This window comes from Ailuropoda melanoleuca, chromosome 1 (assembly GCF_002007445.2).
Source record: "Ailuropoda melanoleuca isolate Jingjing chromosome 1, ASM200744v2, whole genome shotgun sequence".
Taxonomy (NCBI): domain Eukaryota; kingdom Metazoa; phylum Chordata; class Mammalia; order Carnivora; family Ursidae; genus Ailuropoda; species Ailuropoda melanoleuca.
The window spans coordinates 38,429,995-38,454,545 of NC_048218.1; the positions used below are offsets into that span (position 1 = coordinate 38,429,995).

Sequence of the window (24,551 nt, forward strand, 5' to 3'; positions counted from 1 at the left end):
AACTCAGCCCTAGTAAAAAAGGACTCTTCTTGCCTAGCCTAAAAGCAGTCTGCCTGTCCCATATCACTTTTTCCCCTTGACTCTATCCTGATTTTCTCATTTATTTTCTCAATAGCCTTCCCAAGATAGGAAGCTTGGCGGGGGGGCACATGCTATATGAGAGGAGAAAGTAAATCCAGAAGGGAATGACAAAGATCCAAAGACGTGTAGAAGCAAGAACATTTGCTCATTTGATCTTTTTACCATTTGCAGTCCCTAGTACCATGGCTCACTAATGTGTCCTTGTCATCTCATCATTATTCTCTGGGGTGGAATAAAGGAAGATGTACTTTGAGCTCCCTCTAGGGGTAAAGTGTTCAGACATCTTAACATTTATTCCTATTACGTGTTAGTAAGAGAGGCTTATGGTCAACGAGGAGAATTGCTATCTATCTTTAGGAAGGAGATTAGCATGGTAACCAAAAAGTCATGCAGTGCTTTCTCTCACTTAGAATTTTTATTTTGTATTTATTGAAAGAGATCTTTTAGACTGAATTAAAATAGATTTTTATGATTGCTCATGCTGGTGCTATCATAGACATAAGAAAATTAGAGGCAGACTTAATTGGCTAAGATATATCTAAAACTTCTTCACACTCAGAATCTGACTCTAGATTTGTTTTTCTACTCAGTTACCATCTATTTTTCTATACTGTTTTGTCTTCAGTGGCATCAAAAGTGTTGATGAAGTAGCGTTTCCTAAAGTAGTTGATAAAAGAACTAAAAGCCATTGGCACGGGGCTTTTAAAAGCTTAAGCTGGTTTTATGGTTCTGTTTAACCCGCTAGTTTTTGACTCCTGCTTCAGAGTATTGGCAGATTACATTAATTGCCCTGTACCCTCCTCAAACCGTTTGCTTCCCACAAGTTAAAAGAGTGCTCTGGTAGTCTCTTGGATTTTATTCGGAGTCACCAATATACCCTTTTGCAAGTTTTTATACTGTCTCTTTGAACGTCCATGGATACAGAATGACAGCTACATTGTGATCATTACCAGGCTGACTTGGATTCTAAGATAGCATTGACTATAAAACATATTCTGAGTTTAGAATTGTAGAAATAGGGGAAAAAAATGCATCTTAGAATCAATAAAACTAGGTATATTATATTAAACATTCTATTTTATCCATTCTTATATTTAGCAAAGAAGTAAAAATACCTATTTTCTTTTTTTTTTAAAGATTTTATTTATTTATTCGACAAAGAGACAGCCAGCGAGAGAGGGAACACAAGCAGGGGGAGTGGGAGAGGAAGAAGCAGGCTCATAGTGGAGGAGCCTGATGTGGGGCTCGATCCCACAATGCCGGGATCACGCCCTGAGCCGAAGGCAGGTGCTTTAACCGCTGTGCCACTCAGGTGCCCCCAAAATACCTATTTTCATGGAGCTTATTTACATTCTTTTTTTTTCTCTTAAGTTTATTTATTTATTTTTAGTAATCTACACCCTATGTGGGGCTTAACTCACGACCCTGAGATCAAGAATCCTATGCTTTTCCAGCTGAACAGCCAGGTGCCCCATTATGGAGCTTACATTCTAATTAAAGTCTATATTCCGTATTTAAAACTTTTTAATTTTCCATTCCATTTTTCCTTTGACACTTGTGTTCTTGGCATTCCATTCTTGAATTTTTACTAGGCATATATTTATTAAGTCTCCAGTATATGCCAGGTACTAAGCTCTGGGAAAAACAGTAGTAAGCAAAACCAGAACAACCCTCCTGTTGTGGAGTATAATTCTAGTATAGAGACAGAAAGACAATAAATCAAATCTTCGTAAATTTAAGAGTATTTTAGGAAGTGACAAATGACTCACAGGAAGATGAAGCAGCCAGGGAGATAGGGAGTGCTGGCACGATGGTACTGGGGAAGGAAATTTCAGTTTTAAATGAGATAGTCAGGAAATGCCTCATGAAAATGTTAACTGAGCACTGATAATGGGAACTGCTGAAATGTTTGTGGAGTAGATGAGAGACAATATTTGAATTATGTTTTAAATGTGTGAAATCATAACATCTGTGAAGGGATTTTTTTTTTTTTTTTTTTGAGCAGGGTTTCCATTCAGTTTTCAAAATAATTCCTCAGGGAAGAGTTCTTGGTTTTGTACCCTTTTTCTGTCTCTTGCTCAATTTCTAAAACGTGCCCCTCCTTTTGTTCTCTTCTGTTTTTAAAATTTCTATGCCACTTCTGCCACTTTTGTTGCTATGGCTTCTTCCTATTTCCGCTTATTTCTTCCTACTCTTGAGTTTTCTCAGGCCTCTAACTCCTGCCTCCTAGGAGAGATTTCACCACCTTTCATCCTCCATTTTCTGAACTGAGCTGCTGCTATTTGGTACTTTCAGGCCTGTGCCCTTGGGGACCTGCGAAGGGCCCACATGTAGTCCATCATGTACAGTTCCCTAAACTTTTGCATTTGCTAAGCTCTTATAAATTCCCCAGGCTTTGACTTAATCTTTGACAAAGTCCAGTGATAATCCCAATGTCACTTTTTGGAATGTTTTTATATTTTCTAATGTAAACCCTATTTCCCCAAGTGGTTAATTACTATCCATCTTTCATAAAGATTTATACCAACTTAAGATCTTGCACTTTCTCCTCTGCCATAAGTAGGATAAACATAATGTTGCTTATACTTTAATGTACCTGGGAATCTTGTTAAAATGCAGATATTGATTCAGTAGTTCTGGGGTAGGGGCCTGAGAGTCTACAGTTCTCTCCAGCTCAGAAGTGATGCCTATAGTGCTTGTCCGTAGACCACAGCTTGAATTAACAAGGGATTAATATTCTTTGCTGAGTTTGAGTTAATTATCCCTCCTGTCAGGTTGTAGGCTCTGAAATCATACTACCTGGATTTCTGTTTTCACAGTAAAACCAAAACCTGGCCCTTAAGTTTATTCTTAAAGTTACTCTTTTCTTCAGTGAATTTCTGAATCTTCTAAAATCTGAGCTACTCAAATAGAAATTTTAAATCTTGTTCCTGACTGACTATAATTTTTCCTCTACCTTATTCCAACAGGAAATTTCATTCTTGGAGCCAGATGTTCCATTTGCTGGCTTCTAAAAGCTTGCTTTCTTAATTTTTGTCTTCCAATAATTTTTCTTTACCTCAAAAAAAGATGATGACACATTTCTTATATGATGAACCTACCTCATTATTATTTTTAATCTGTTCATTGGTGAGCTTTCCATAGGCTTGTGATTGAATTCATACACTAGGTCTCCAAAACCCATTAATGTGATTAAATTAGATTCCCAGTGAAATGATAAAAATAACATGAGAACAAAATTTCTTATGAATGTTGGAAACTAGGATCAGGATCTGTATCAAGCCCTCAGGGATGAATCTATCTCAAGTGATAGGCCAAACAATACTTGGTTAACTGAATGTGATTAAATAGGGGAAAGAGAGGGGAGGCCTACCAAATGCTATCCAGTAATGCCCCCTATCAGCTTGTAATAGTGGGGACTGAAAGAAATACCAGATGGTGGGGTATTAGGTGTATGGCCAATCTCATTCTTGTTGGTGCTTCTTGAAAGTGCACCAAGTGTGCAGCAGAGCCCACAGAACAGGAATACTGATATGACTAAGCTATCAATATTAAAAATGGGGTATGTGGCTCTCCATGAAAGCATTCCTTCCATTGAGAAAATGAGGGTATGACCCAAACTAAATGCAGCCTGCCCCAATATCCAGAGGTTAGAAAGTTTTGCAAAGAGGTATGGTTGTCTCCCACTGTAGCTTCCTCTTTACTGCCTCATGGGCCATTGATCTAACAAAGTAAACTTACAACCTTTTCCCTTCTGTCTTGGTTGAGCTTAAAGGAGTCAGAGACCTATTTACCCATAGTAGAACAGCTCTCTGTTCCAGATATTCTAGGTAAAGATTCATAAAGAGATTAATGTCAGTTACATGGTTAAGATAAAACAGCTAAAAAAAAGGATCAGTTTTATTCTTTCTGTGGTTGAGCTCAGGGTATCCTCTATGAAACTGAAAGTGAAATTGTAAAGAAGGGACCATCCCAGAGAATGTATGGAGTTAAAATATTGCATGGAAATGAAACTACTAAATTAAAAATAGGCGATCAACAGCAGATTAGCTCCAGAAAAAACTCAGTGAAGGAAACAGATCTCTAAAAATGTATTTTCAGTTCATAGTTACATGCAGCCATATCTTGTAGTCTTCAATTTTCAGGATAAAGGCAAGTTCCTACAGATGCAGGACTCATGTAAAACAGGATTCTCACAAAGGAAAAAATCAGGCTGGCAATGAACTTCCCCATAGTAACAAATACCAGAATAAATAAATAATGTCTATGGAGTTTTTCAAGGGAAAAAATATTATTTAATAATACAGCTGCCAAGCCCTATAGTTTATGAGAGCAAAAGAAAGAGTCCAAATACTAGAAAAACAAAGCAACTATAAGTCTTTTATCAGGAAAAAAAAAGTATGCCAGCTGATTTAGAAATGGTCAAAACAAAGAATTTACAAATAGAGTTGTTATAGAACTAAAAAATAGGACTGATGTGAGGAAACAAGTAAAAATTAGTAGACAATTGTTAATATGGCTGTAATGAAAATTCTTTAATGTTAGAAATGATTCTGGAAAAAGAAAATACAAGCACATAGGTAACGATATGGAACTAAAATCTCAGATTATAGATTGATTGGATGGCGGTAAGGAGGATAGCGAAGAATCAGGTATATTTTGGGGGCATTTAAGCTGAAGTAACCATGTAGAGTAGTGCCATTCACTAAGTGGGCAGTGATTATAGGGGGAAGAACAGGATATAGAAAGAAAATAACTTCCATTCCAGACAGAGTTTAAATATCTTTGGAACATCCAAATGCCCAATCATAGGTAAATTGATGGGTCTATATTTGTATATTTCTTGCCCTTTTTAAAAAAAAAAACAAAAACAAGAACGTGTATTACTTTTATAAATCAAGAGAAAAATAGATGTTCTAAAGCCTCCAATTTTGGGGGGGGGAAAAAGTCCCTGGAGTAGTCAGCAAAACGCTAACCAATAATCTAAAAGCCTTACTGCCAGAGCTCTGCAGTTGTTTTATTTAGTAAGTCTGCCCTGACCTCAGTGAGCAACCTGTCCTCTCACCCCTTGGGGTCAATGTATAAGTCACAAAGATCTTTTTTGTTCAGACTAGAAGTAGGCCTTAGTTAGGCTTTCTTTCCCGAGACTGTATTCTGTTTTTCTTTTTCTTTTTTTTTTAAGATTTTATTTATTTATTTGACAGAGAGAGACAGCCAGCGAGAGAGGGAACACAAGCAGGGGGAGTGGGAGAGGAAGAAGCAGGCTCCTAGAGGAGGAGCCCGATGTGGGACTCGATGCCAGAACGCTGGGATCACACCCTGAGCCGAAGGCAGACGCTTAACAACTGCGCCACCCAGGCGCTCCTGTATTCTGTTTTTCAATCTGCTTGTCCTTCTTTGGATAACTGGGGGAAAGCAGATGGGAGGAGATTGGGGATACAACCTCCCAAACCGCAGGAGGGCCAACACTATTTTATTGCGATAGCATCGTAAAAAAAGAGCAAAAAGAATCAAAAGTAAAAGAACCAGGCACAAGAGAGGAATTTAAATAAATTGTTATGCCCATCCTATTGCACTGGGGCAAGTGTTGATTTTCCCTAAGGAGTCAGAGTGTGTATTCCTTGGCATTATAACCCAGCATACTTCCCAGATTTTATTTTTAGCTAATATGAAGTTTAAAAGATTTATTTGAGAGAGAGAGCGCGTGCGTGAGAGTGCACATGGGGGAGAGGAGCAGAGGGAGAGAGAGAATCTCAAGCAGACTCCCCACTGGGCACTGAGGGTGGACCCCAGTGGCGGGGATTGATCTCACAACTCTGAGATCATGACATGAGCTGAAATCAAGAGTTGGACACTTAACCGACTGAGCTACCCGGGCACCCCTAAAATGAAGAACCTACTTTCTGCTAAAACCTTCTGGACTATGTTTCCTTCTTGACTACTTGGAATAAGCTGCCCAAAGGCTTAATTTGGTAAAGTCCTAATCTTGGTATTCAAACCACCTTTGTAGTACTGGTTAAAATGCTTTTAGAGGATATACCAACTTAATATCAAGACATTTTGAGGAGCGGTTTCAAAATTGTGTTCGCATATTCTTTTCTTCTCTGACAGAAGTTCTCTCCTGTCTTTGCTTAATTCCATTTTGACTACATAGGATGCCACCACCCCCCTCCCCGTCACAAGCTTTTCAATTGTTACTGAAACACTAATTCCTCTGTATTCTGTCTGTGGTTTGATAAGACTCGCCAACTATGCTGTTAGAGCTCGTGGGCAGAGGCTACTTTCATCCCTGTGTCTCCAGCACTTAGTCTTAGCCCCTCGTATTGATATGTTTGCCAACACAAACGAAGGATAAAATCCCTCTTAGAGATGGATCATCATTGCTGAACTCTAAAAAACAAGAAAAAATGAGGTATATTTTCTGAAATTTACCTCATGGTCCACTGGTTACTACTGTACAGTGAGATGGGGGACAGATCAACAAATGCATTCATGGGGTGAAACCACTGAATATTTAATTGTGGATTTTACTTTGACAGTGTGTAGAAAAAAGAGAAATTGAAGTCTGCTTAATTGAGAAAGGTATAAGGGAAGAGATTTCACTATCAAAGAAACATGCTTGACAAGTATGCCACATATTTAGCACTGGGAATGAAAAAGACTGATGTTACAATTAAAGCTTCAGATTCTGAAATCATTTTATAAAAATTGTATTCCTTAGATAAATCTTCTGTTGAAATGAGTAAAGCTTTGATATTTTTTCACTGTCACTTATATGTTTGAAATTTGTTGCTCCTATTAATAATTCTTGTATATTAGCACCTCAGAAATATTTTCACTTTCTCTATTATTTTTTTTTTAATAATCTGAGATAGAAACACTTTAGCTCAACTGTTGAAGTTCTGTAATCACTTTGAAGAGATTTAAGAGCCAGAGTTATTTCAAGCATAATACAATGAATAAACTTGAGACAGTTAAGCTCGAGGGACCAAGAGCAAGCTCCAAAAGATAAGGCTGTCAGCATCAATAAGTTGCATATCTCAGGAAAGGCCAGTATACCCTGACACATGGAATGACAGTCATCTCAAAAGCAGGTACTAAACATTGTGCATTGATAGTTACTCATACCATAGTATCCAACTATGAACAAAGACCTTATGTTCTGAGCATCTTACAATTTTGTGTTGTTAGGAGCAGACATGTAACTGCCTTCAAAATCAATGATTAGATTAATACTTCGAAAATAGCTCTGAAAGCACATCAGGGTCATTGAGGCATTCGTTGATCACTGAAAGATGATTCTATAGTGTCCTAATACATAGCTAGAATTATAAGCATATTAGTGCTTGAAGTAGTTTATGTTTTCCCAGCTAAAATACTAGATCATAGAAAATTTGGCTGTAAAGAACTGTAAAAGGTCATTAAATCCATTGTAACTTTAATCCATGATAAAACCAAGGACAGAGTTTCATTCATTCATCCATTCAGTAATATTTATTGGAGATTAACTTGCCCAATTTGTGGCATTGCCAGTACTGTGACCTGTTCTCTTGACTAACTCTGTTGCTCTTTTGCTGAATCAGATTTTATATTTATTTCTTTGTGTGGGAACCTGTACTCAAGTAAATCTTGCACACACCTTAATTCTGCGTCACTGTCTGTCTTATAGGTTAGAATCATAACAATAGCACTTCTCTGTTGGCTGTATTATTTCCCTACTGATTTAAAAATGTTAATAATAGGGTCGTACTTTCATTAGCGTGACAGTCACCAATTCTGAAATCTGGTTATGCTCTCAGTTGAAGGTTTTGCTCTACTTATGAGTGGCTTCCCCTTCAGATAAAACTCCAGTTGATAATTTAGGTAACATTTACATTTATTAAGATTTTTTCAAATGTATAAAAATGTAATCATGTTTATTAAACAGGGAACAATTACTTATATTTTTTTCTAAAGTTCCCAAATAGGGCATCTTAAATAGTTCACTAAGTACATGATTCTAGTTATTTTTAAAAATCAAATTTATGTAATTTATAGGCACTCATGAATTTTTATAATTTTGAGATAATTGTTTAATCCAATAATCCCTTATTTTACAGATCAGAAAATTAAGCTCTGATGGAGTTGAGGTTTATAGAAGTAGGACAAGGGCCTAAGTCTTACCTTCAACCAATATTACACTTAATCTATTCTATGAATTGAAATAATCATGTGTTTGCAGTAATGTAGTTGTCAAAACAGTAGGTTTAAAGAATTTTTTTTTAAGTTTTATTTATTTAAGTAATCTCTAGACCCAACATAGGGCTTGAACTCATGACCCTGAGATCAAGGGTTACATGCTCTTCCAACTGAGCCAGCCACGTGCCCCTAAAAAAATGTTTTATTTATATGGCTATCTTAATAAAATGCTTTGTGATCTAACATTTTGAGACCTTCCAAAGACTTACTGGGGAGAGGGAGGAAGAAGAAATTAATGTGGTTATCTAAATGATAGCAGACGAAGGCCTATACTACAGTGTAAACAGTAGAAATAACAGGAAGAAGCACATCAAATAAAGAAAAGTGGCATAATATTAGGATCAATAGAAGACAGTGAGTTTTATATTTGATTCCAAATCCAATGTAAAAACAAATAATAGCTAAAACCAGGAATCTCTAGACTTTTGATAGGACAACCATCCAGGCTTTAAAAATATATATACATATCAATACATGTATATTTGGTATTTATGTACATATACTAATATTATATACATTATAAAACATAAAAACACTTAAAAAAGATAAAAGTAAAATCATGTTTTAACAGTGTAAAAACTAATGACAGCAGTGTGACTGAATGTGTTTATTTTGAAATATGTTAACACTTGGTCATATAGTAATTCGTAGTCTGATTTTAGGTTCAGTTTTTGATACTTACAGCTGTCCTGGGTGAAAAAGACACCTTTGGTAGATGCAAATGAAAAAATCTTCTAAACTATGATACTCAGTTTTAAATTCCTTCCACCAAATTTAAAGTGGTTGAAATTTGACTATTAAATTTCTGTTGTTACTGAAATCAATGTTTTCTTGATACTAACCATTTGTAACATATGAATTGAAAACCTAATAAAATGCTGCAGTTGAAAGGTTTTTCAATAAAAAATTCTAGTTTAAGTTTTTTAAGGGCACAGATACAAACATTATAGGTGACATGCTGATTTTTGGCAACAGCAAACATGTAAAAATGCAAACACTTCCAAACATTCATTTTAAATTATTTTCTCCATAAGAACTTTCTTTTGAAAAGCAGTAACCTTCTCACTGTTATACTGTTTTCTTTATATGGACAAACTCAGAATGCTTATTTTTTAAAAACATTAGGTAAATATTCCTTAGGAACTTACCACAGAAAAGAACAGCAAATGTGTGATGTTGTCTTTTTCTAAAAGAAAACTACCTAACATCTTTAAATTTTACAACTTTTTGAAATGCTTTGCTGTAAGATAACCAATGAAAGTGTGATATTGACCACATTGAAGACCTTTTTAAAATATTTTTGCTTTGATTTATGCTATAATAGCTTGTTTTATGAATGAATTTGACATGGTATTCTATAATTTTACTCTGGAACCTGCATTTCATTCAAAATAAGACAAACACTGCACAGTGCTTCTGATTACATGGATTTCCATAAAACCCTATTTTAATTAAAAAAGTTAATTATTGAGAATTTATCTTCTCTGGTGTACCTTTCCTTTCTTGGCTGTGTTTGAAGCAGCTTTTAATTACCTAAGAAGCAAGATGTCAACCTTTAATAATACAAGGCGTCCTCTTACATGATAAATACCAGAGTGGACTGGTACTCATTTTCAGTACTGCAGAAGGAATTAAGTTTATTATGGATTGAGGTAGCTAGTAGAGGCTTCTCAGGGAAAAGTAGGACTGTGAAAAGATAGGAAAGGATTTAAAATGGCTTATGGGAAGGTTTAGAAAGGTTTATAGGAAGTTGAAGGAGAAAGAGAGTGATAATGAGAAAAGCATAGCAAGACAGTACCTGATGAATCTAAGAGACAAGGAAGAGATGGATTCATGTACACTAGGTGAATGAGTTAGGAAGGTACATCCAGAGGTCCTTAAATATGAAGTTGGGGCATTAAGAATTTTATGCTATTAAAAAAAGAATTTTATCCTATGAGCTGCCAAAGAGTTCAGATCAAGTATACAGAATGGCCAGAAAACTGGTCTACAGCTTTGCAGACATGTTGAGGGGCCAGTTCTAAAGAGGCAACAAGTTCAGGGAAGAAAATTCTTCTGAACAAAACATTAAGCCCATACCACAATAGATTCTGAAAGAAGAGTGAGGGAAGGAGTTTTGTCTTCTCTCTACCTTTGGCAAAAATTATGGTTAGCACAGTGTAGATGACTTACTAAAGAATTAGGTTAATATACAGGTCCAAGTTTTTAATTAAGTGAACATTCTAAAAAATATATAATATGTATATACAGAAAAGATAAGTTGTGAATTCTACAGTGGTTTAAATGCTTCCTTTTTTACTTTCAAGGCTTTTAAATTGCATATCATCCGTAGAAGCCACTGTATTATTTAAGGAATGAGGAGCCAAAAGATATTTACAGACTTACTTGTTCTCTTTCATCCCATGTCTTTTTGAATATACCACAATGACAATGAAATCTTCATTTCATCTCTGTTTCCTGTCTAAAGCTATTTCCCATAAAAGTGGTCTCCAGAATATGGTGCACTTGACTCAAGAAGTGCACATACACAAAAAAACAAAACTCTACCTCATAATTGTCTCAGAAAAATGAACTTAAGCTAATTGATGAATTTTTAATAGAAGGGTTGATAGGAGTACAAGTATATAATTCCTAGTATTAGCATTTATGAAAGTACACTCTAAATGTAGAAGGTACAATTAAAAAGCATGCCAAAGTTAACTGTGGGGTGGGGGTTATTAAATACACAGTTTATCAGAGCTTTCCTCTAGAAATTTTGATTTAGTATGTTTAGTTGGTGCCTAGGAATCTGTTTTTTAACAAGACCTCCAAGTATTTCTTACTCTTCGGCCACATTTAGGAAATTACCAATAGACCTATTGCACCGTATTTTGACTTAGGCCTAAGTCCAGTTATAGGGCCCACAGTGCTAATGGCTGTATGATTGGTACCTTACCTACTATAAGACATCTAGAAAGATGGGTTGTCCAAGAGCTCAGAAGCAAAGCTAAAGCTCACCAGTGATTCAGGGACCAGCATCCAGCTCACCTTATCTCTTATGCTTTTATTGAACCAAAAGCCAGCGTACAGTAGTTAAATTTTAGGGGTAGCAGTATGTGTGTCTAGAGTAATTTAGAAGTTTGCCTTTAGCTTTGAAACTGATGATTGTTTTAAATCATAAGTTGTTACCACAGATTGTTACTGTGTTCCATGTGTTTAAAACATATCATGGCTGATCAAAAACTTTATACCCTATTTTTATGAATGCTGTAACATGCTGACACATGGAAATGGAGAAATTAATGTCATGCTAAGGCATTTGGGTATGCTAAGATAAACTATCCAAATTGTTAAAAAATACTAGAAGAAATAATAGCTAACATTTTAAAAGTGCTTACTGTGTGCCAGGCACTGTACTAAGTACTTTTCAATACTGTATATTTAAACCTCACAGCAATCCTGTGAAGTAGGTGTTTTTAGTATCTATTCTGCAGATGAGTTAACTGAAGGAGCACAGAGAGGTTAAGTAACTTGCCCATTACTTATACAGTTTTTGTTTGCTTGCTTGCTTGCTTGCTTGCTTGCTCATTTTAATTTGGGAGTACTCTAAATAACTTTTAGAAGATACTTATTTTCAGGTTATGACTTAATGATCCTTTGACTTCTGTGACTAAATGATTCTTTATCTTGAAACTTGGTATTTCTTCTGCTTTGTTCTCTTATAAAACAAATAAAACCTCTTTTTGTGTTTAAAGAATAAAAAGTGGCATATAGACACCACTTTGTAACATTCAAATAATGGAAGAACATGACATATAAAAATAAAGTGTTTATTGCCACTTTGAATATGTAGCCTGGTGATTTATGTCATAAGTAAGATTTGTAATGATGTATTGTTTTATACTGAAGCTTTGCTTTGTAACTGTTACTACATTTTTAATGTCTGAGGGATTTTTTGAGCACAGAAAGAAATTTTAGCAATTGTTTGTGCTTTAATTGATGTGTAGTTTATCCAAATTTTTAACATTGCCAATTTCAATATCTAATTTTTTTCCTTAAGGCTGTAAGCTTAGTGTATGCATTTAAAAAAATAAATCTAGTCATACCTTCACTAGGCCTTCAGTTAATCTTCTAAAGTTATCTAATTAAATTCCTTGAAACATTTTCAAAAACAACAAAGGTGTATAATGAATTAAAAAAGCATAATCAAACAATTAAATTTTATAAATCTAAATCTAATAAATCATATTTTTAACTTCATTCGGCCAAGTTCTCCTAAATATTAAGATTTGTTTACAAACTTAACTTTGTTACATAATTCATACTATAATCACGAGTCTCATATATACATTCTCTAAAAACATTTCAAACATCTTTTAAAAAAATCCCAGAAAATGCATAGACAAATTATCAGTTAATGCCCAACTTATCAATACATCTTTATTTTAAAACGAATGCAAAGTTTTCGTATTAGAGGTTGGATTCATTCCTTCAGTCTGCCATTTCTTCATCCCAAGACTATAAATCTGCTAACAAAACAAAATGCAATAGAATTTCTATCTTCCAGCCTTCTAGCACAACTCAAGAGTAAACATTTGGGATCAGAGCCAGGGACCTGTGTCTATCTGCCAACCACAGTCTGTATTGGACAGGGACCCCTCTACCTCCTTTTTATAGTCAGGCTCTTGCTTGCTATTGTTAACCAAAGCTTATGAGCCCTCACATAAATTTAACTGAACATTTAAGTTTTACATTTTTGCAACCTGGTTCTTTTCCTAGAAATGATGCATCCTGTAAGTTTTTCCCTTAGGTTTTGCAACCTGGTTCTTTTCCTAGAAATGATGCATCCCTTAAGTTTTTCCCTTGGGTTACACTTCATCCCTATTGTAATTGGATTTTCTAAGTCCAATTATGTAAAAACTCTGTAACCTTTGGCATTAAAGCCTATTTGTGTACTGATGGGGTTTTGACACCCTACTTAGGTTACTATAGCAACCCTTTCTCTTTTATAATTTAATAGCTGCCTCATTGACCATCAGTCATTTTATTGACAAGGATGATCAAGTTTAGTTTTTAACCCCTTTAAATTCACAAAGCCAAAATGATTTTTCTCTCCTAGGAATGCCAGAATCACCTCCGCAGATATGGAAATGTGAATCTGGAACTGGTGACTCGAATCATTAGAGATGGTGGCCCATGGGAAGATCCAGTGTTGCAAGCTGTTCTTAAAGCCCAGCCAGCATCTCAGGAGATAGGTACTTCAGGAGACTCAAAATCAAAACCAACATTTGTGAGAAGCAAGCGCAATTTCATTTCTAATTAGAGCAGTAATAGTGATTTTTCTTTGAATAAGAGTAATGTATTTTCACATGAAATGTGTTTAAATTGTTATATTAACCTGGCCCAAGAATGACTTTTGACACCAGACTAGGTACATTTATATCCAGTAATTTCCCATTTATTCTAATGGGAATTCAGAGTGTAAACACTTTTACTGTCCAGATGTTACTTACAGAAAGTTTGTTTTCGCCATTTGTTATATTTTAAAAATCTATTTAAGTAGGAACAAACTTAAAAAAACACCCTGCTTAAGCACATGGAATCCCCCTTATACAGGAAACTCTGTGAAGGCTGGAACTCTGCCAGTTTTTATCACCACTGCTGCATATCCTATACCCAGCCCAGGGCCTGGGACAGAGTAGGTGCTCAGTATAAGTATTTGTTAACTGAATGAATGACCACATTGATGAATGTGTTAAGTGAATGAGTGACTAGTTGAAGGAATAAGTAAATTTCAATTCCAAATACTCTGGAGCAGTATTTCCCAAACTTCATCCATTAATAGATGTTCCCCTTAATGCCCTTCGTACTTCTTTGACATCACCTCCTCTTCAACCTAGATTCACAGTGTTTCCTGTGGGCCAAAATTTCCTTTTGAGGCAAAAGGCTCTGTCAGTTACTTCTAGTTAATTCTTCTTAAAAACGTTTGCCATATTATTCCTGAGCCCCAGAACATTTTGGATCGCCAAACTTAGAATGTAAACTCAGCAGTAGTATAAGCAAAAAAATATGGAAAACATTTGAAACCATGGAGAGCCCATGAAGTGCAATTATAAGATGGCCAGAGGGAAGAGACAAGACTTCCTAGCCTTGGAACCATTCAGACCTTGGTCTGGTGAGGATACTTCACACCACATATTATGCTGAGCAGGTTAGGAACTTTCCATTTGTCTCAAGTCAAGGGTTGGGGGTGGGCTTTGAGTAGAACTGAGTGGAGAAGGGGCTATGCTTCTCCAGCTTAAGAGCAAGCCATCCCCAGATACAAATGTGGAGGACTGTGACAGAGATGTGAGAGAAGATGAAGAAAGACAGAAGACCAGGAGAAGTAGTAAAAAAGTGGTGGGAGGAGAAGGCTACAGTATATATCACAGTGGTTTAGTGGTAAATACCCAGGGGATACAAAGGAGACTGGAACTTGATGTGAGGGCTTCAGAAAGGAATAAAAAACTGAAGAGGGAGGAAGTTGGAACTGAAGAGAAAGAGTTGGATCACTGAGGAAAAGTATTAAGAGTCCAGATAGGGAAGGCAAGGGTGACAAACTGAAGAAAACTATGAGGAAACTGGGGAATGTGGCCAGAGCAGACAGGAGTGAGACAAAGAGTTTCAAAAGGAATGAGAACAGGAGAAGAAAGTTTGGACTTTTAGGGGAGCTTTGAGGTTTCTCTGACTAGGAGCTAGAACAGATCTGTTGTTGGTTGGTATGAGGGCTGATGGCCTCTCTCTCTTTCTTTCTCTCTCTCGTCCTTATGTACATACTCCTTTCATACTTCCATTAGCATACCTCACTTTGGGAAAAGCTGCTCTAGAGTCTGATTAATATGGATGACTCTCCTCTAGTTGGTGACTTCTAGGGTAAAGACTAGTCTGAAGTTTATCTTTGCATTAACTACACAAATCACTGTCTGCTTATCATATACAGTAAACAGAACTTCAAGGCAAATGTTGAAGCCCAAATAAAACATCACTCATAGGCATTTTAGGAGCTACTGATTAAGCATACACAACTAATAAAAACACTTTGGATTTGAAATATGGGTCCCTGTTACTGTTCTACCACTTACTCTTAAGTCCTTGGGCAAGTCATTTGACCTCTCTGAGACTCAGTTTTGTGATCTGTGAAAGAAGTACTATGATACCTGTCATAGGTTGTTGTTAGGTCTAAATAAACTTATGTAGATAAAAAGTATGTATCTGTTTTTAAACTGTGTAAAAGCAAGTATTAATTAGTAATTATTCTTAGTGACATATAAGCATATATTAATAAGCAATCCTATTTGGCACTACTTTCGATTTAATCTTTTGTTAAAAAGTTATAAAATATATTACGTTTTCACTAACTCAGATTTTCTCTATAATTAATCTACATCAATGTGGTTTTAATGATAAATTCAGAGTCAGCCTTTTTATCTTATTGTAATGAAATATTGGGCACTAAAAAAATAAAGTATATAATAGACTAGAAATTCCAGACCCCATGTTATCTGAAACATTTTAACATATTAGTGAACTGAAAAGAGAGTATTTCATTTTATTTCCTTTTTAAATTTTTTCACTTTTTAGACTGAAAAGAAATCAGTCGTTCTTGAGCATTGTTTTGGTGTTGCTCTTATTTCCATTTTTCCAATCATATAACTGAGTATTCTCTTCACAAAATAAACTCCTGCTAAGGAAAATGCTATTTAATTAAATAACTACTTAATCTACTTAGATACCACATTAGTGGTGAAGTTTCAAACAACTTTGAGAATCTTAAGAGTAATAAGAGTCTGTTTTCTTTTTAATATAGTGAACAAATATTTAAGTTCTGAAAATCCACTGTTCTTTGAACTACGTGCCAGATACCTAATTGCATGTGAACGCATACCTGAAGCAATGGCTCTTATTAAATCTTGTATAAATCACCCAGAAATCAGCAAAGACTTGTACTTCCATCAAGCGCTCTTCACATGTCTGTTTATGTCACCTGTAGAAGATCAGCTATTCCGGGAGGTATTGTTTGACATTATGTTTACCTATTACTATTTTAACCTTACCAAAAATTTTAAAAAAGTAGCCCATTCTTGTTAAATTTCTTTTACAAGTAACACCAAAGGTCTTAAGATTACATTGTCTAGATGTGTTCTCATTGGCACTATTCTTTAAGCTCCTGTTGAATTAGACAATCTGATATTCAAATGATGAAAGTAACACCAAAGGTCTTAAGATTACATTGTCTAGATGTGTTCTCATTGGCACTATTCTTTAAGCTCCTGTTGAATTAGACAATCTGATATTAACAAATGATGAAAGTAACACCAAAGGTCTTAAGATTACATTGTCTAGATGTGTTCTCATTGGCACTATTCTTTAAGCTCCTGTTGAATTAGACAATCTGATATTAACAAATGATGAAAGTAACACCAAAGGTCTTAAGATTACATTGTCTAGATGTGTTCTCATTGGCACTATTCTTTAAGCTCCTGTTGAATTAGACAATCTGATATTAACAAATGATGAAAGTAACACCAAAGGTCTTAAGATTACATTGTCTAGATGTGTTCTCATTGGCACTATTCTTTAAGCTCCTGTTGAATTAGACAATCTGATATTAACAAATGATGAAAGTAACACCAAAGGTCTTAAGATTACATTGTCTAGATGTGTTCTCATTGGCACTATTCTTTAAGCTCCTGTTGAATTAGACAATCTGATATTAACAAATGATGAATGATATTAATTCATCAATAAGCATTATTCATGTTGAGCTTCTTGTGACAGATAAGAGGTAAATAAAAACTGAGAAGCATTTTAAATAAGATTTCAATTAATTATTCAGCACTTTTTAAAATACTTTTTTTTTTAAAGATTTTTTTTATTTATTCGACAGAGAGACAGCGAGAGAGGGAACACAAGCAGGGGGAGTGGGAGAGGAAGAAACAGGCTCATAGCGGAGGAGCCTGATGTGGGGCTCGATCCCAGAACGCCGGGATCATGCCCTGAGCCGAAGGCAGATGCTTAACCGCTGTGCCACCCAGGCGCCCCTAAAATACATTTTTATAAAGTATTTTACCTTTTAAATAAAATACTAAGAAATTAAATGCTCATGTTTGTTATTTTGTTTTTTTTTAAAGATGAAACAGTCTTTTCCTAATAATAGAACCTATTTATAAGTTGTGGACGTTAATGAGATTAAAAGTAGTCATAAAAGTGTAGGTTCTATATAGTTAAACTATGAAAATATTTCTGTATAATTCATCGTCTTTGTAGAAGAAAACCAGACATCTAATTTTTTCCTGAATTTTAACTCCACACATTTAATGCAATTAGCTTTTTAGAAATTTTAATGATAAGAACTGATTTTTCTTTTCCTTTTATAGCATTTATTGAAAACTGATTGTAAGAGTGGAATTGATATCATCTGTAACACTGAAAAAGAAGGCAAGACTATGTTAGCCCTGCAACTATGTGAATCCTTTCTTATTCCACAGCTCCAGAATGGAGATATGTACTGTATCTGGTAAGTTTTCCCAGTACAGAAACTGAAATGATAAGATGGGGGAACTGAAGGAGAAATGGTTAGCAGAGTCTGGACTTTGTTTTTCAAAAAGTTATATGAAAATGTTAAGTTGCTTTTAAAAAATTTATTGTGTAAGAAACTAAGCTGTAATACCTAAAAAAGACAATGACCATGTACCAGTAATTGACAGTGTAAATGTTTAAAGTATGTATTATAAAAGGTGGAGTGTTCGTTTTTTTGTTAGTTTTTTAAGACTTTATTTTTTAGAGCCGTTTTAGGTTTATAGCAAGTTGAGAGGGAAGTACAGACATTTCCCATTATATCCCCATCCCCATACATGCATAGCTTCCCCCAGTATCAACATTACTCAAAAACAAAACAAAAAACATTACTCACCAGAATGGTGCTTTTTTTTTTTTTTTAAGATTTTATTTTTATTTATTCGACAGAGATAGAGACAGCCAGTGAGAGAGGGAACACAAGCAGGGGGAGTGGGAGAGGAAGAAGCAGGCTCATAGCGGAGGAGCCTGCTGTGGGGCTCGATCCCATAACGCTGGGATCACGCCCTGAGCCGAAGGCAGAGGCTTAACCGCTGTGCCACCCAGGCACCCTTTTTTTTTTTTGTTTTAAAACAACGGATGAACCTACAGTGGTTTATGATAACCACCTGAAGTCCATAGTTTATCTTAGGATTCACCATTGGTGTTATATAATCTATGGGTTTGGATAAATGTATAATGAATTACATCATTGTAATATCATATGGAGTATTTTCACTACCCCAAAAGTCCTCTGTACTCCACCTATTCGTTTCTTATCCCCTCTCCCCTCCCTCACCTCTGGAAACCACTGATCTTTTTACGATTGTCATTGTTTTGCCTTTTCCACAATAGCATATATTTGGAATTATACAGTGTATAGCCTTTTCAGATTGGCTTTTTTCACTTAGTAATATGCATTTAAGGTTCCACCATGTCTTTTCATAGCTTGACAGCTAATTTCTTTTTAGTGCTGAATAATATTCCATTGTCTGGATGTATGACAGTTTATTTATACATTCAACTACTGAAGGACATCTTAGTTGCTTCCAAGTTTTGGCAACTACGAATAAAGCTGCTATAAACATCCTTGTTCAGGTTTTTGTGTGGACATAAGTTTTCAAATCCTTTGGGTAAATACCAAGGAGCATGATTACTGAAATGTATGGTAAGAGTAGGTTTAGCTTTATAAGAAACTGCCTGACTTGTCTTCCAAAGTGGCTGTACTGTTTTGTATTCCCACCAGCATGTATGAGAGTTCCTGTTGTTGATCCTCACCAGCATTTGCTGTTGTCAGTGTTCCAGAATTTGGCCATTCTAATAGGTGTGTAGTGGTATCCTGTTTTAATTTGCATTTCCCTGATGACGTATGATGTGGAGCATCTTTTCATATGCTTATTTTTTATTATCTATATATCTTCTTTGGTGAGGTGTTGGTTAAGGTTTTTGGCCCATTTTAAATCAGATTATTAGTTTTCTTTTTGTTGAGTTTTGAAAGGTCTTTGTATATTATGGATAGTAGCCCTTTATCAGATATGTCTTTTACAAATATTTTCTCCCAGTCTATGGTTTGTCTTTTAATTCTCTTGATACTGTCTTTCACAGAGCAGAGTTTTTAATTTTTGAACAAAGTCTAGCTTATCAGTTATTTCTTTCATGGATCATGACTATGGTTGTTTTAAAAAGGCATCACCATACCCAGGGTCATCTAGGTGTTCTCCTATGTTATCTTCTAGGAGTTTTATAGTTTTGCATTTTATGTTTAGGTCTGTGATCCATTTTGAGTTAATCTTTGTGAAAGGTATAAAGTGTGTCTAGATTCAATTTTTTTTTTTTTTTGCATGTGGAAGTACAGTTGTCCAGCACCGTTTGTTGATGAGACTGTCTTCACTCCATTGTATTACCTTTGCTCCTTTATCAAAGATCAGTTGACTATATTTATGTGGGTCTATTTCTGGGTCTCCGCTCTGTTCTCTTGATATATTTGTCTTTTCTTTCACCAATACAACATTGTCTTTATAAATACATCTCAAAGTGGGGTATCATCAGTCCTCCAACTTTGTTCTTCAATATTCTATTGGCTGGCTATTTTGGGTCTTTTGCCTCAATATAAACCTTAGAATCAATTTGTTGATATCCATAAAACAACCTCCTGGGATTTTGATTGCATTGAATTTGTAGATCAAGTTGGGAAGAACTGACATCATGACAACATTGAGTTTTCCTATCCATGGGAACATGGAATATCTCTCCATTTATTTAGTTTTTTTTCTTTCATTCATTAGTTTTGTAGTTTTTGTCTAACAATCCTGAGATCATGACCTCAGCCAAAATCAAGAATCAGACCCTTACTGAGGCACCCCACCTATAGGCATTTTTTAATCAATACTTTCGAATTGTAAATTCTGAAATACGTATTTTGCACAAACATCCTTTTTAATAGATAAGCTTAACATTAGTGGCAAGTTTTAATAGAGTAGAAAGCCTTCACTATAAATTGTCTATATTTAAAGTTTATTCTTCTAAAGAGAGAAATTCCAGGACTCATGTCACTGAATATAAGAAATTTAAGAAATAAACCGCTAGCTTACTTAAACTGTTTAACCTGGTGGTTCCTTGTTAATTTAAAGTTATATATTGGTTTGAGAGTGATTGATAGTGATAAAAATTATCCAGAAGAGTGAGTCAAGAGATATTTAGACTTTAAAAGGATACCACACTCCTAAAACCAGCAATTTTTATCTTTTAGGATTCAGTCAAATTTAAATACATGTTTTACATTATATGCATCAGTCTAGTTTATTTCTCGTAATAGTTTTTGGAAACTATCACCATAACAGGGTTTATTTCACAGAGGAACTTACATAGTGACCCACAGCCACCAAGCACCATAAACATAAGACATTTCGGTCACCAACGCTTGTTCATATATCTTCTCTCTGCTGTCCTGATAGCCATACTCTCCACCTCAAGAAAATTGTCATTTTCATAACTAGTTCCCAGACTATACATCTAGCATACTTTACTACTCTTCTACCCCATCCATCGCTCCTCAGCCCCACCATATACACACACAATTATAAATTGGTACATGCATTAAGCAATCTTAAGGAATTTACAATCTGTCATTCTAGTATCAAGTAGCTCTTTAAAAACTTTGGTAAGCATAAAGTCACACAGAGGGCCTGTTATTTAATGCAGGTTTTCATGCCTACTCTCAGAGCTTTTAACTGCATATTTCTGGGTAAGGAACTGTACTTTTTTATCTTTCCTCTTTGACATTTTAATTATTTATGTGTAGTGGTGTGGACCTCCTTGGGTTCATCTTGTTTCAAACTCTCTGTGCCTCCTGAACCTGGATGTTGTCAGCTATTATTGCCACATGTAAATTTTCTGCCCCTTTCTCTATAATGTAAATGTGTGTTTGCCTGGTGTTATCTAAGACATCCCTTAACCCATCCTCGTTTTTTTAAAATTCTTTTTTCTTTTTGCTCTTCAGCTTGGGTGCTTTCCATTATCCTGTCTTTCAGGCTGCTGATCTCTTCTGCATTCACCAATCTGCTGATTCCCGCTAGTGTATTTTTCACTTTAGTTTTTGCACTTTTCAACTCTGATTGGTTCTTTTTTATATTTTCTGTTTCTTTGATGAAGTTCTCACTGAGTTCATCCACTCTTCTCTCCAGTCTGGTGAGCATATTTATGACCATTTCTTGGAACTCTTTATCAGGTGGATCACTTATCTGTTTCATTTAGTTCTTTTTCTGAGGTTTTTTTCTTATTCTTTCATTTGGAGCATATTCCTCTGTCTCCTCATTTGCTTCACTTTGTTTTTGTTTCTATGAATTAGGTGGAACAGCTACTTCTAACTTGAAGGAATGATCTTGTGTATGGTCATCTCCTGTGTAGATTGTGTGTGCCTGGTGACTTTGGCAAGCTAGCTAGAGCTGTGGCTGGCCCGCTGTGTACTGGGGCCATGCTGGTGGGAAGGCTGGAGCTGAAGTGGATGTGGGCTGGGGTGGTGCTGGGGTTCTCTGCACCGCAGGTACACTGGCAGAACAGCTGAAGCTGAAGTGGGTGCAGGATGGTCCCAGGGCTCTCCTGTGTTGAGGGTGACAGCAGATGATAAAGTGGGTACAGGCTGGGGTGTCCTGGGATACTCTGTGTAGGGGGTTGCCCTCATGGGGCAGCCAGAGCAGAAGCAAGTGTGGACTACAGTGCCCTGGGATGCTCTGCTCCAGGGGTGCCCTGGCAAGTTGTCTGGAGCTGAAGTAGTGTGGGCCGGGAGTATTTCGGGGTGCTTTGTGCCTGTGTTACCTTGTCAAGTAGTCTAGAGCTATAGTGAACACTGACTACAGGTGTCCTGGTGGGCACTATACTGGGGCTGCCGGTGGGACAGTTGCGGCTGGTATGGGTAGAGGACCAGGGCTTACTGAGGCAGCAGGGTGCCTAGACTATGCTCCTATCCATGCTGTCAAGGTGGATGGGGAATGTAAACTGTGGTGCTTGACAGCATCACTGACTTAGAGTTCCAGCAGTCTCCCTGACGTTTGGCAGAGTTCTAGGGCTAGATCCCTTATATTCTAGTTGCCCTTTTAAACTGCAGCTTTCTGTGTGTGTGTGTGTGTGTGTTTGTGTGTGTGTGTGTGCGCGCTTCTCAGGACAGATGAATCTGCTCACAGACCCTCAGTACTACCCCTCCCCACTGCAGTGCCAGCGTTGGGAGTGGGGGTTCCCCTCATTACCATGTCTCCATCTTTCTTGCTGTTCTCTATGTGGTCTTCCTATCTTTTGTTTGCAGAAGTTGTTCAGTCAGTCCTCAGTTCTTCAGGAGGAATTGCTCGATAAATGGGTATAGATTTGGTGTGTCCCTGGAGAAGCTGAGTTCAGGGTCTCCCTATGTCGCTATCTTGGACCTAAATTCTTAAATATTTAAAACAATAGCTTGAAGATGGATTTAATGATAAACTCATTTAATATTCTTATTTTATAGATTAAAATTTTCAGACTCAGAGATACAAATAGCTAATTAGTAGCTGAGCTGGCTCTAGAAACTACTGGGCTTATCTTCTAGAGGAGTATACTTTTAGTTAAATTATTGCAAATTTGTATTAAAAAGTTTACCATGTAAATTGGAATTTCAAATAGAGGGGATCAAGAGACAGTGGTAAGACATACAATTTTAAATAGTTTTTAAAGTATTATTCTCTTTCTTTCTTTCTTTCTTTCTCTCTTTTTTTTTTTTTAGAGAGAGGGAGGTGGGGGGCAGAGGGAAAGGGAGAGAGAGACTCTCAAGCAGGCTCCATGCCAACCCATGGCTCAATCTCACAACCCTGAGATCATGACTTGGGCTGATCAAGAGTCGGGCGCTTAACCGACTGAGCCACCCAGGCGCCCCTAAGGTATTATCATTCCTTGATATGTAGTTATTCTGAAACAGAATATAGTCATAACTATTATAGTAGGTCTTTTCCTGTGGGGAAAGGAGGAAAGGAATGTTCTGACTTTGGCTATATTAAGATATTTAAACAGGATATCTTTAGCCTTTTCATTTTAATATACTCATAAGTATATTGGAATCTCAAGTATAAACAAAGAAACAAAAAGACCAAGAAGATATTTTATTTTCTTCTTTTGGCTAACCATTTTACTCTTTAGGGAGGGACCTTAAAAACAGAAGAGTGCCTGGGGCGCCTGGGTGGCACAGTGGTTAAGCGTCTGCCTTCGGCTCAGGGCGTGATCCCGGCGTTCTGGGATCGAGCCCCACATCAGGCTCCTCCGCTGTGAGCCTGCTTCTTCCTCTCCCACTCCCCCTGCTTGTGTTCCCTCTCTCACTGGCTGTCTCTATCTCTGTCGAATAAATAAATAAAATCTTTAAAAAAAAAAACAAAAACAGAAGAGTGCCTATCTTTCCTGCCCCCAGCCACTGGCACCCTCTAAGAATAGAAGCTGGGTATGCAACTCCCAGCTGCCTAACTGTTCCTTTATCTTTCCTTCTGAGTAGGCGGAGTTCTGATTGCCTGCTCTCTTATTTCTTCTACCTCTTCTCTATATTTCTGAATTGCTGGGGTCCTTTTTTCTTGCTTCTAAAGATTGATTTTCACCGTAATTGAAGAGCAGGATTCTTTCCAGCCTATAGGGTCTGTGTTGTCTTTAATTTTGGCCTTCCCTATGAACCAGCTTAACCTCATCTCCCCTTTCTGTGGACAGAACCTGATCCACAGTTCAGTTTTGCTCTATCTGAAGCCAGTGGAGCAAGTTACCAACCCAATTTCTCTCACTATTGCTAATAACAAATACTAGTAATAATAATAGCAGTTACTAATATCTACTGAGTGCTTTCTATAGGCTATATTTTGTATATGTCTTCTCTTATTTATTCCAATAATCTTATGGGGTAGATACTGTTAAGCCTAAGCCATGAAACTAGTTAATAATGAAGCCAGGATTCATACCCCCCAGGCAGCCTGACTCACAGCCTCTACTATTAAATACTACTTACTGTACATAGGTCAAATATATATTTAAAAAATCTATGTTGTAAGGGTGGCTGTAGATCTTGTTATAGCCTGCATTCTCTGCAACTTGTTGATGATTTTATTAGTAGTTAGTTACCTGGGAAATGTGTTTATATACCATATAGGTTCTGTGTTTTCTAAAGG

General features: G+C 36.3%; 1 protein-coding gene and 1 long non-coding RNA gene across 5 annotated transcripts in view; both read left to right on the forward strand.

Moving 5' to 3' along the window:
- ZNF654 (zinc finger protein 654) overlaps positions 1–24,551 on the forward strand; it is an 85,554-nt gene that overhangs the window by 48,409 nt on the left and 12,594 nt on the right. For 2 of the 4 annotated variants that reach the window (XM_011234323.3, XM_034656998.1), the window contains exons 4-6: positions 13,418–13,553; positions 16,145–16,347; positions 17,715–17,854. In XM_011234323.3, coding sequence (XP_011232625.2) covers positions 13,418–13,553; positions 16,145–16,347; positions 17,715–17,854 — 479 coding nt within the window. Of the gene's footprint in view, positions 1–13,417; positions 13,554–13,576; positions 14,510–16,144; positions 16,348–17,714; positions 17,855–24,551 lie in introns of those variants that run through there. The other 2 variants (XM_019807627.2, XM_034657006.1) reach the window with 2 other exon arrangements.
- On the forward strand, positions 16,355–17,150 carry LOC117801604. The gene is made up of 2 exons (XR_004624338.1): positions 16,355–16,450; positions 16,554–17,150. It is a non-coding gene; the product is annotated as an uncharacterized LOC117801604 (long non-coding RNA).